The 12,638-nt window shown below is 42.4% G+C and overlaps 1 protein-coding gene across 3 annotated transcripts in view; it reads left to right on the top strand.

The window, feature by feature from the left end:
* Nucleotides 1-12,638, top strand: part of EMB2773 (PHD finger family protein) — a 111,992-nt gene that overhangs the window by 84,118 nt on the left and 15,236 nt on the right. For 2 of the 3 annotated variants that reach the window (XM_087394054.1, XM_087394053.1), the window contains exons 20-26: nucleotides 873-1,034; nucleotides 1,132-1,236; nucleotides 1,498-1,731; nucleotides 1,853-1,986; nucleotides 2,066-2,350; nucleotides 9,816-10,119; nucleotides 10,396-10,488. In XM_087394054.1, coding sequence (XP_087250180.1) covers nucleotides 873-1,034; nucleotides 1,132-1,236; nucleotides 1,498-1,731; nucleotides 1,853-1,986; nucleotides 2,066-2,350; nucleotides 9,816-10,119; nucleotides 10,396-10,488 — 1,317 coding nt within the window. The remainder of the gene's footprint in view (nucleotides 1-872; nucleotides 1,035-1,131; nucleotides 1,237-1,497; nucleotides 1,732-1,852; nucleotides 1,987-2,065; nucleotides 2,351-9,815; nucleotides 10,120-10,395; nucleotides 10,489-12,638) is intronic. The other variant, XM_087394055.1, reaches the window with a different exon arrangement.

Genomic DNA, 12,638 nt, shown 5'->3' with positions numbered 1-12,638 from the left:
GCTTGTGCCCTTAGCCTTAAAGAATGGATGGATATATTTGTCCTTTGTGAAGAGAATGATGTTTCCATCATCACACATGGCTGTAACTAAAAGCAGATTTCTTTTAAGACCATTCTTTGGAGAGAGAAAGAAAGGAAGAAAGAAAGTTTATTGTATTCTTCAAAAGACCAAGCGGTTTATGAGACTGAAGAAAACCGGATATAATGAGAAAACTATGGGTGGAGCTACTACGGCGGGCATCCACACTCAAGATGATATCCATCTAGTATTGGCTAAGGGATATACACAAGGAAGTGTTACTAGCGAACAGTCATTTGGAAGGATCACACTATAATGTGTCTTGCATTACTTTGGTTGGAGAGAGAGAATGTTAGATGCAGTAGAGAGTTCATTTGGTGGTCTATAGTTGCTAGGATTGTGTATTGAATGAGATCGTTTTAGCCTTGACTTCCATTATGTGAGCCATCTTTAGAACTAATTGTGTGAAACAAAGGAGAGAGTAATCTCTTGGATCTCCATAAGCTAAATACCATTTGCAAAATGATCTTCTTGTTCATGATGTTCTTCATGCTTTCTCTTAACTAGAGATTGTGACTCCCTTCCTCTTCATCTTTCGGTAGTTGTCAGATGTGATCCTCTTGATGTCAATGCGTATTAGATCTTTTTTCATATTTGAAGTGATTACAGTTATACATTTCAGAATTATGGTTACTTTCTTCATGCCATTTCAAGAGCTAAGAGCTTGGATTTTCTAGAGTGCTGTGGATGTTTGAATTGTGAAGTACAAGAGAGTAAGCTATATACTTGGAGTGATGGAGTGAGCTATTCTTTCTGTAAATATCTAACTGGATCAAGTGGTTTCTCAATTGCAGAATGTCTTGCGCTGCTTGTTTTGCCTTGGTTTGCTGGTGCGATATGGTGCCGACAATATAGATTCTATGGATGATAAGGAGACAACCATGGAGCAACTGTTATCTCTCTATAAACACTATCTTTTATCTGAGGATTTTGATGTTAAAGCCCGCTCACTACAAGTAACCACCCCTTTATCCTTCAGAATTATGGTATTAATATTGGAAGTATGCCTTAAGGAGGTTTTAATTTTTGATTCTAACAGAAGAATACATGCAGGCGCTAGGATTTTTTTTCATAGCAAGGCCAGAATTTATGCTGGAGAAAGACATGGGGAAAATGTTAGAGGCTACTCTTTCTGCTTCTGCTGATTCCCGGATTAAGGTATATTAGGCTCTACATGCATGATGTTCAAGTCAATATACCATTGCCGCTGGTATAGAGAATCTAGCAAGCATGAGCTTTGCTTCAAAGCTTTTAGTTCTTGCAAGTTGAAATTGCTGTATATCCTTCTTTCCACCTTAATCTTCCACAAGGACTAACATCATGGATGAACTAAAGAGAAACTGGTACAAGGCCTGTAGCACTAATGACTAAACCAGGCAATCTTGCAGGATATTGCTGACTTACAAATTGTTCATGTAGATACAGTCATTGAGGAACTTTAATGACTATCTGGTAGATGTTGAGGAAAAAATGGGCTGTGAGGAAGCTGGCAATGAGACATCGAATAGAAGTAGGCATGAAGTGGGGGCTGTGCCAGTGGCTGCTGGAGCTGGCGATAGTAATATTTGCGGAGGTATCATTCAGTTGCACTGGGAACATATACTGGAAAGGTGTCTGGATATGAACGATCAGGTCCGTCAGGCAGCTGTCAAGGTGTGTGATGAATATGCAGCTACTTGGCTTCCAGCTTAAGAAGTTTTCAATCAGCTGCAGTGCTTTTACTCTGTAAATGTCTGGTATGAACTTTCTTAACTGTGATGTATGGTAATTGCAGGTTGTTGAGATTGTTTTGCGGCAGGGCTTAGTTCACCCTATGACCTGTGTACCACATCTAATAGCCCTTGAAGTGGATCAACAGGAACCGAATTCAAAGATTGCTCACCGTCTACTGGCTCAAATGAATGAAAAGTGCGTAGTTTTGCTTGAGCATTTTGCAATGCATGTTTGCAGATTCTTTGAACTCATTGGTGCTTAGTTATCCCTACAGGTATCCTTCCTTTTTTGAGAGTCGTTTGGGAGATGGACTTCAGCTTTCTTTCAAGTTTATTGAATCTGGTGCGGCGAGCTCTTACCAGACGTCAAATGGGGTAAAAGTCTCCATTAGCTCAAGATACAAAGGTGAAGCAACTTTGGCGGTCTCTGCTAAGTCAGGGATCAGTCGCACATACAAGCTTATTCGGAGTAGCCGTGTGTCAAGGAACAAATTTATTTCATCTGTTGTTCGGAAGTTTGACGTTGGAACGTGGGGCCCTTCTTCACTTTCCTTCCTTGTGTAAGTCCATATGTTAAGGTTTTCCATCATGATAGGCCCTTGTTTACTCTTGTTTTAAAGTTTGTCAGGGTGTACTTCATGCTTATTTATTCCAGTTGGATAGGTTCCTATGATATACTGGAGTTTATACATGTTTTATTAGCTGTGTTTTATGGGCCTTGGAACTTTCATAAGGCTGTGCAAGGAAAGATCTTGATATCTGGATTGGGAAATGCTGTGCAAGAGGCTTAACTGGTTATTTCTTTAATGCTTTTTGTAGTCATATCCTAGATGGGAATTTACAGTAGAATTTGGTGCAGTTTCCGGGAGCAGTTTTGGTTTTCTGGGAATATACAGTAGATGGGATTATACAGTAAAATTTGGTGCAGTTTCTGGGAGCAGTTTTGGTTTTCTTTCTACTGACCCTCTTGGTTGTTGGGCAATGCTGTGGCAAAACAACTCAGATCAGCTCAATGGTTACTTGCTAATGACATGCTTGTGAAGTTATTTCTATTAAATCCTAAGACTAATGCACCCCAAGGTGCTCTAATCAAGAGGACGATGAGCTTGAAGGGCATCCTCTTTCATTCATAGCTACTTTGTTTCTAGATGTTCTATTGAGTCTGCATTGAATGCCAGGAGTAGTCTATTCCTCTATATGCATACTGAACCGGCATTCATTCTCTTTTAAGCTGTTTCTCTTGGTGGTGGTTGTTAGAATTATTATTATAATTTAGCAGTGACCAATGTAATGTAATAAGTAGGTCAGGGGCACTTTTCCCTCATTTAGAGGTTTTTCCCCTAACCACAGTTAGTTCACTAACTACGGTTAGTGAAGGATAAGGTTTTGTCACTTAGACAAAACCTATCCCACTTCTTGTATTACTTACTTCTTCTATTGCAAGCACTACGTTCAGCTCTCTCTTGCTCTCACACTCTCTTTTCTAACATTTGGTATCAGAGCCCAGGTTCTGCTTTTTTGTTGCTTCCTAGCCCGCAAGCTCCCTGCTCCCTGCTTCCATACTTGCTCTTTGCTCCTTGCACTAAGCTCCCGTCCGTACAGCTCCAGCCCACAACTTTTTGTCCGTACAATCTGTACGAATGTACGGATCCGTACTGCCTGCTCTGTACCAGCCTGTGCCGCCATTTCATAAAAGTTTCAGTGCAGCAGTCGTCCGTACACTTCGACATCCGTACTGATCCGTCGTACAGTTCTTACGCCATCATTCCGTACAACGTTGTAGCATTCTGTACAACTTTTGCGCCGTACTGTCATCCGTACATGCACGCCATCCGTACTGTCAGAGTACCAGCATTTTCGTACAGGCTGCCGTACAACAGCTGGCAGCTCGTTCGTACTTCAACGCAGTACTGTTCCGTACAAGTATACGGAGTCCATCCGTACAAGCTGTACCGACCGTACAATTGTACTTAGCCGTACTGATAGTTCCGTACTGTCAGTCCGTATAGCTTGGAGGCGTTAGTACCTTGAGTAGTTTTCCTTTGCAGGACATTTTGAAAGGCGCTTTTGTCACGCATTTTTGCATTTGAGCCATTGTTTGGCTATAAAATTTGGTGCTTTTGCAATCACACTACAATTTTGCAGTGAAATTTGGGGCTTTTGCAGGCAGAGTGCAATTTGTGCAACATTTGGGGCTTTCAGACCATTTGCCCTCTTTTGTATGCAATTTCCCACAAGAAATTGGGGCTTTTGCATTTGGGTTGCAATTTTGCAGGTAAAAGGGCATTTCGGAAGCTTGCAAACAGTTTTGGACTCAGTACGAGTCAAATTGCAGACTTTTGCCACTTTTTGCAGATTCTATTTGCAGATTTTTGGGGCATTGAGCAGAGCAGTGTGGTGCATTTTGAGCCTTTGACAGGCTGTGACAGTATTTGTCACTGTGGGCATATTATTCTTTGCAGACTAGACTTGTGCATTTTATATCCCAGGAAGGGATTTCACTTGGTCTGTCTGCTGTATTTTTTCTGAGATTATTTGGTGAAAATGGCTCAGAACAACTCAAATGCGGTGTTCGGGGTTCTCACACAGGAGGATAAGTTGGATGGCACCAACTACTCCTTGTGGAGTTTCATGGTTCGCAATATCTTGGTTGGCAGAAATCTTTGGGATTATGTCAATGGAGATGAAGAAAGACCAGATACAAGGCCTATACCTGTCACTCCTACAGCTGGAGGCAGGGGTAGAGGTACAAATACAGCACAGGTGATTGGAGCAGCCGCTCCAGGAGCTCCCACAACAGAGCAGAAAAGATGGGACTCTAGAGATGCACAAGCTCTTTAAGTAATTTCTCTTTCTGTCAAGAGGTTCATTATACCTCATATTCGGTCATGCAAGACATCTATGGCAGCTTGGGTAATACTTGAGAGTATGTTTGCAGCAAGGAACGATGCAAGGGTTTTCTTTCTGAAGTGAGAACTTTCCCATACACATGGAGGAGGGAGATTCCATGAATTCTCACCTCACAAAGCTTCAGGATCTCAGGGAACAATTGCTTAACATTGATGAAGTGATTCTGGATTCAGAGATGATCTCCACCACTTTGAACTCTCTTCCTGAGTCCTATCTCGGTTTCCACACCTGGCTGAATTTGTCATTGAGGGGGGGCAGCAATCGACGAGACGAGGCCCCGACATGACCGTGACCCAGAGCCCATGACCCGACAGCTCAGATAGAGGGTCGACACACAGATCACACTTGGAGACATCCCCTCCTTGTTTAGAGTCGGAGCCCGGCTGACGGGGGTCACATTAGCCCTGGTTAGACGCAGAGCTACGACCAAGAGACGTGCCAGGACAGCACCTTTGAGTGGCCCACAGCACTCTATTGCCGACTTCATGCCTCCACTGCCTCATCCATCCTGATATCTTGCTGTTGCTGGGGATGATGATGATATTGATGATGATGCTGAGATTGATATATAGTCGACCATTGACATGACTATGTTGTACTTAGGACCTAGGACTTAGTACTGCCATTCTGCATTTTTTCATTTTTTTGCATTGGTATGGACGCTCGTTTAGTAGCTCCACTACCATAGCTCGTTGTATCAGGATTTTCACAGTCTCATAGACCCATCGGTCTTCCGAAGACTTTAATAAACTTTCTTTCTTTCTTTCTCTCCTTTGACGAATGGTAGGACTTTTGTTGCAGGAGGAACAAACACGCAGAAATATGGCAACCCGGGCTGGCGAGCATGCTATGCTCTCTAAGTTCAAGCCCAAGGGTAAAGGGCAGCATAAGCCACATGCCAATCAGCCCACACATCAGCATAAAGCTGATTCTGGACAGCCTTTTTATAAGGCACAGGGTGATACAGACAAGCAGAAAAAGAAGGGCATCGGTCATTATATTGGAGAGTGCAAGAAGCGCATAGCCAAAGTAAAGAAAAGGGATTCCGGTATGGCTGTATCAGATGCATCAGGTCCACATTGCCATGATGGAGGAGATGTTGCAGCCAACTTGGTTGAACAGCACTATGCCTTTTTGTCTTGCACTTCAGATTTTTCAGTGGGTAGTTCAGATACTACAGCCACTAATCATGATGACCCATATGGTTTTTTGACTTGCAGTTACGATCCTTCAAAGGATGAATGCTCTTTCAGTGTTGATGAAACACTACATACTTGGTATTTTGATAGTGGTGCTTCAAAGCACATTACTTCCAAGAAAAATCTGTTTGTAACTCTGCATTCTTCACCCACCAAGAAGAAGGTAACTTGTGCAAATAATTCTTCTTATTCAGTGTGTGGAGTGGGAGACATTATTCTCATATCCACTGATGGCACAGATTTCAGAATTTCAGATGTACTCTATGTGCCAGGTATAAAGAAGAATTTGCTTTCAGTGTCGTCACTCAATAGAGGAGGATTTCAGGTTGTTTTTGATGATGACAAGTGTACAGTCAGAGACAAAGAAAATGAATATGCTTTGAGGTTGTCTGGCACTTTGTATCGGGGTTTTTTTCAGCTTGATCTGTATGAAAAAAGATCCCATCTTGCATTATCAGTTAGCACTCCCACTGCTGCGATGCAGAATGCAGAGTTATGGCATGCTAGGTATGGACACATGACCAGCTTAATGACACTTCAGAGGCATGATATGGTTGATGCATTACCTCCTTTGGAGTCGCCTCCTCCTCATGCATGTGAAGGTTGCATTCTTGGCAAAATGCATAGGCTTCCCTTCAAAAAGGATGGTGCAGTGAAAGCTACAAGAAAATTGCAGCTTATTCACAGTGATGTCTGCGGTCCCATGAGGACACCTGCTTTTGGGGGTTGTCTATTTTGTAAAATCAGAAGTGTTTATGCATTTCAAACACTTCGTGGCTATGGTTGAGAATGAGACAGGACTCAAGGTGTAGACACTTTGCACAGATCGAGGGGGGGAGTACATGTCTCATGAATTTGAGACATTTCTGAAAGAAAAAAGGCATTATGCATAAGCTTACAGTGAGAATTACACCTCAACAGAATGGCAAAGCTGAGCGGAAGAATCGCACCGCCATGGAAATGGATAGATGCATGCTCACAAGTAAGAAGTTGCCTCACAGGTTTTGGCTGGAAGGCCTCATGTGTGCCAACTATATTTTAAATCGGGCTCCTACAAAGGCTTTGAAGACTGTCACTCCCTATGAGGCATGGCATGGGAGAAAGCCTTCAGCGGACCACTTCAGAGTTTTTGGTTGTGTTGCATATGCCCACGTGCCTGTGGCGTTCAAACACAAGTTGTCAGATAAGGCACTAAAATGCATTTTTGTGGGATATAGTTCACAAAGCAAAGGCTATCGTCTCTAGGGTGTGGATGAAGTTATCAGGCAAGAAATTCAAGAGATAAACGCAGCCAAAACAGTCCCGCATGGTTGCTTCAGACTCTCAGGGAGAGTAGGCTTGAAGCTCCATTGCCTGGCAGAACTCGTAGTGCAGTAAGGCACATGGGGGGAGCTCATTCAGTTGAATCAGCTTATGCAGGTACTCTTCTTGATGAGGAAGAGCCTGAGACATTTGAAGAAGCAAAAGATAATGTGCATTGGATGAATGCCATGCACGATGAGTTGCAGTCCATTCATAAAAATCAGACTTGGGATGTTGTGGATTTGCCACCAGGTAAAAATGCCATAGGTGCACTGTGGGTTTTCAAAGTCAAAAGAAAGCCAGATGGGTCCGTTGATCGGTACAAGGCAAGGCTGGTTGCAAAAGGATGTGCTCATAAAAAAGGCATAGATTATGAGGAGACTTTTGCTCCTACATTCAAGATGACCACCATCAGGTCAGTTATAGCAAAAGATAATGTGCATTGGATGAATGCCATGCACGATGAGTTGCAGTCCATTCATAAAAATCAGACTTGGGATGTTGTGGATTTGCCACCAGGTAAAAATGCCATAGGTGCACCGTGGGTTTTCAAAGTCAAAAGAAAGCCAGATGGGTCCGTTGATCGGTACAAGGCAAGGCTGGTTGCAAAAGGATGTGCTCATAAAAAAGGCATAGATTATGAGGAGACTTTTGCTCCTACATTCAAGATGACCACCATCAGGTCAGTTATAGCAAAAGATAATGTGCATTGGATGAATGCCATGCACGATGAGTTGCAGTCCATTCATAAAAATCAGACTTGGGATGTTGTGGATTTGCCACCAGGTAAAAATGCCATAGGTGCACCGTGGGTTTTCAAAGTCAAAAGAAAGCCAGATGGGTCCGTTGATCGGTACAAGGCAAGGCTGGTTGCAAAAGGATGTGCTCATAAAAAAGGCATAGATTATGAGGAGACTTTTGCTCCTACATTCAAGATGACCACCATCAGGTCAGTTATAGCCATAACTGCAAATTTTGAATGGAATGTTCATCAGTTGGACATTAAAAAAGCTTTCCTTAATGGAGACTTGTTGGAAGAGGTTTATGTCAAACAACCTCCGGGCTTTGAAATTTCAGGAAATGCACTTCAGGTATGCAAGCTGAATAAAGCTTTGTATGGGCTGAAACAAGCCCCACGTGCATGGTATGCCAAAATTGATGCCTTCCTGACCAGCAAGGGGCTGCACAATAGTCCAACTGAGAGCACCCTCTACATCAAGAAGGATGGGGGGGATATTCTGGTCATCATTCTTTATGTAGATGACATGCTGCTCACCGGATCAAATGAGGAACTAATTGAAGATTTCAAGGCCCAATTGAAAGCTACATTTGATATGTCAGACTTGGGCTTGTTACATTTCTTTTTGGGGATCCAGTTTATTCAAGAGAAACGTGGCATTGTTATGTCTCAGTCCAAGTATGTTCAAAAGCTCTTGGACAGATTCAACATGCATGATTGCAAGCCTATGTCAACTCCCATGGAGCCGGGGCTGAAGCTTACAATGCATGATGGGGGTGAATCAATTGATTTCACACTCTATAGTCAGGCTGTTGGATGCCTCATTTATCTCTGCAATACACGACCTGATATTCAGTTTTCAGTTTCTCATGTGAACAGGTATATGCACAGCCCAAAGATTATGCATTGGTAGGCTGTAAAACACATCTTTCGTTACTTGCAAGGTACAAAGTCTTTTGGCTTGATGTTTCCCAAGGGGGGTGACTTGCAGATGCATGCTTATAGTGACTCAGATTGGGCTGGAGACTATGATACTAGGCAGTCCACCAGTGGGAATTGTTTCTTTCTAGGACATGCTTGCATTTCTTGGTTGAGCAAGAAACAATCTACAGTGGCTACCTCCTCATGTGAAGCTGAGTACAGGGCAGCAAGAAACAATCTACAGCTGGCTACCTCCAATGATCTTCATCTTTCATTGGAGGGTCCTTCTCCGATTCTTACTGATAGCTAGAGTGCTAATCCTGTGTTTCATGCTTGCACGAAGCACATTGAGGTTCACTATCACTATGTCAGAGAGAAGTTGCATGCAGGAGAGATCGGTATGATCTATGTGTCAACACATGACAATGTTGCAGACATCTTCACCAAAGCACTTCCACGTGAAAAGTTTGAGGCATTTCGCAATGCCCTGAACTTATCTCCTTTTGGTGATTGATCATTTCCTTGTACATGACATTGGCACCGCAGGGGGGTGTTAGAATTATTAGAATTATTATTATAATTTAGCAGTGACCAATGTAATGTAATAAGTAGGTTAGGGGCACTTTTCCCTCATTTAGAGGCTTTTTCCCCTAACCAGAGTTAGTTCACTAACTACGGTTAGTGAATGATAAGGTTTTGTCACTTAGACAAAAGCTATCCCACTTCTTGTATTACTTACTTCTTCTATTGCAAGCACTACGTTCAGCTCTCTCTTGCTCTCACACTCTCTTTTCTAACAGTTGTCCATGGGGCCTACAAGAGTACACATCTTGAGGATGATAGCTACATATGTGTGGTTTCCCTAATGCATTTTTATGGTATTCTGCCTGTGTGTTAATGTACGATTTCTTGACGAATGTTCTAAAAATTGGCTGCCTTGATTGTGTTTTTCAGGTATTGCACAGAGGTACTTGCATCCTTACCTTTTGCTTTACCAGATGAGCCTCTATATCTTATATATGCAATCAATCGCATCATGCAAGTTCGAGCAGGAGGGATTGAAGCCAATGTCAAAGCTTTAATTTCTGAGGGTCCACTTGGAGTTGTTGCAAAGCAAGTGACAGAGACTTTGGCAGCTGAAAGGCAAAGAGAGGCTGAGAATGTCTATAACCTGGATGCAGTACAGCATCAGAAGAATGAAGACCTCTGTGTCGATGACACTGAAGGCCTTCCAGAAGATTCTGTGTCAAAGTTAAAGGTCAATTTTAGTACAATTATGATATTTATGTGATTCCCTTGTGCATATCCCCTTTGCAATTATCATAATTCAAAAAGGCTAGTGTGGCCATGGAAATACTAGTACATGGAAATAAACGGATCAATGAAAAAGGTTCATGGTAGTTCTTCTTCTGAGATAGGAAGTTTTCAAACCCCCGCTGCCTTCCTCTCCCCGCCCCAAACATACACACACACAACAACAACAACCACCCCCAAGAAAGAGATTGTAAAGGTTATGCGTTTTTGTTTTTGTCAGGCTGAATGCCTTGCAGCAGCAGCACTGGCATTGTTGCTGCGGTTAAAACGTCACTTGAAAGTAGTGTACAACCTCAATGATGCTCGTTGTCAGGTAAAGATTCTCACCATGGGAGTGCCTTGCTGTTGAAGGCAGCTCCTTGCTCCTTGTATAAGTCTGACTATACGTGCTTAATGTTGGTTCTAATACACATGATGGAGCAGGGAATTCTGATTTGACCTACTTCCGAAAACGTTTCAGCTGATTGATGCATTTTGCTATGCATGGTTTGGTTGACCAGTGTGTGTCTCTCATTTCCTTGTACTACGTAAATTGGGTGAAGCTTTTGTTAGTGCTTTTGTGTGACTTGGCAATGCGCAATGGAATGAGTTCTCTAAAAGATATGAATATGTTTTTGGTCTCTTTTATCACAATGTACAAATTCTTTTATCCTCTTTAGTCCTTGTAGGGCAAAGGGCCTTCCCTATCATTTGACATTGTCCTTAGGAATCCGGAAAAAAAAAGCTATCGGAGAGATGAGGACGGTAATGATTGTGTTGACAACCAATTTACAGCCTATGGTACATAACACATTGCAAGGGTATTAAATTATGGCTTGAAAGCAACACCAGTGGTTGCTGGGTTAGTGTGCATAGTGTCATGAGGTTGCTGATGTTTTTTTCGGGCCTCCATACTCAGCAATGTAGGTGCTGTGCGTGCTCACATGTGTATACCTGCACACATAGCATTCCTGCAAAACCCTTCTGTGAGGAAATGAAATATGGTGAAATTTCACTCATAAATGCACTGCACACATAGCATGTTTTTAATCCTACGTTTTCTTGCCTGGTCTCAGAAAATGTGAACCTAGATATTCAGATGTTCCTGCAAATGGTCCAGCTGCTCCTGCCGTTCAGACGTGGATGTAGGCTAAACCACGGATCATGATCATTGATGCTTGCTGTGAATTTCATACCCAAAATTGTGATTTCTAATTTCTGTTTATAAATGTGGAGACCTAAAACTATTATATTAAAGAGGGTATTTTGGGCACACGTTTGTTCCAGCACCACCCCTGATAAAACATTTTAAATGTAATTGTTTTTCTTTTGCTACGTTTGCTTGCAACTATGGTGAGCATCCCTTACGTGGTGGATATAGGTGCCACACATAGTAGGTCTTGAGTGCCTCCCTCCTATCACTCCAAAAACTTAGCGCTATTGGACATCTCCATCCAAGGAGGTTGTCTATTAGGGGCTCTTATACAAATATAATGTGTCTTGTATCCATGTTGATTGGGTGCTCTCGATTATTTCCTCCCACTTGCAAATGTCCTCGCTTGCTTTACATTTCTCAAGATTCAAAGGTAAATTGCAATTTTCTATGGATAAGAATGGCCTCTAGTACATGAAAGATGTACTCTTCAAACCCCAATACCAAAATTTTTCCGATCTGCATGTGTTCTTGGAGGCATGGCATCGTACTGGTGTGCTGATGTTTTCACCAAACGTTGGTCTTCTTTGATTGGGAGAAGCCAGTCCCTAGATATTTCAAAGTGTCTGCGCCCTCAGCTTGGCTGCAACGAAAAAGGAAGTTGGGGGCAAGTGCAATTTGTCAGTCCTAACATGATTTTTGTTTGGCCCACATCTAGTGTAAGTTTGTTAATAGAATTGCTTCAGTGCATGTCCTAGTTTTTGCCCTTCTTGTTAGCATAAGAAGAGGACCCACAGACAATAAAACCATGATCGCTTGTAGTTGTGGGCACATGGGTCCCCTTTGTTGTGCACATTTTATTCAACCTTGCCTGTGTGTACTACATAGGTCAAGCAAACTGTGGAGAGCGGAAAGGATTGCTTGATCCAACATAATTGGTGAAAAACTCTGATACCCTCTTTTATTGTGACCTGGCAGTGCATATGCTCATATCATGAGATGCATTCTTTCATCTAACTTTGTGTTAAATTGATGAAGGTTTGTGTATAGTTCCAGGGTGATCTGTCTCATACATTTTCCTAGGCTTCATTTTTTCATGTGAAATTGATGACCTTGCAAGCTTCTCAATATATAGCTCTTGTCGGATGCCACCATTTAGCCGGCTTGGCGTCCATCGGATCCTGTGGGATCTGTGATTTACTGTGGGAATAGCTCAATATCTCCACCAAGTTAGCATTAACGGTATGGTGGAATCCTTTAGATAGCTGGTCTTGTAGAAGGTATGCCATTACATATGTAATGGCTCATCATGAAGAGCAGCCTATGGCCTC

This window comes from Dipteris shenzhenensis, chromosome 23, assembly GCF_047967505.1.
Source record: "Dipteris shenzhenensis isolate YYH24624 ecotype China chromosome 23, Dip_SZ_1.0, whole genome shotgun sequence".
Taxonomy (NCBI): domain Eukaryota; kingdom Viridiplantae; phylum Streptophyta; class Polypodiopsida; order Gleicheniales; family Dipteridaceae; genus Dipteris; species Dipteris shenzhenensis.
The sequence above is the reverse complement of the archived record's forward strand: the minus strand, read 5'-3'. Positions and strand labels throughout refer to the sequence as shown.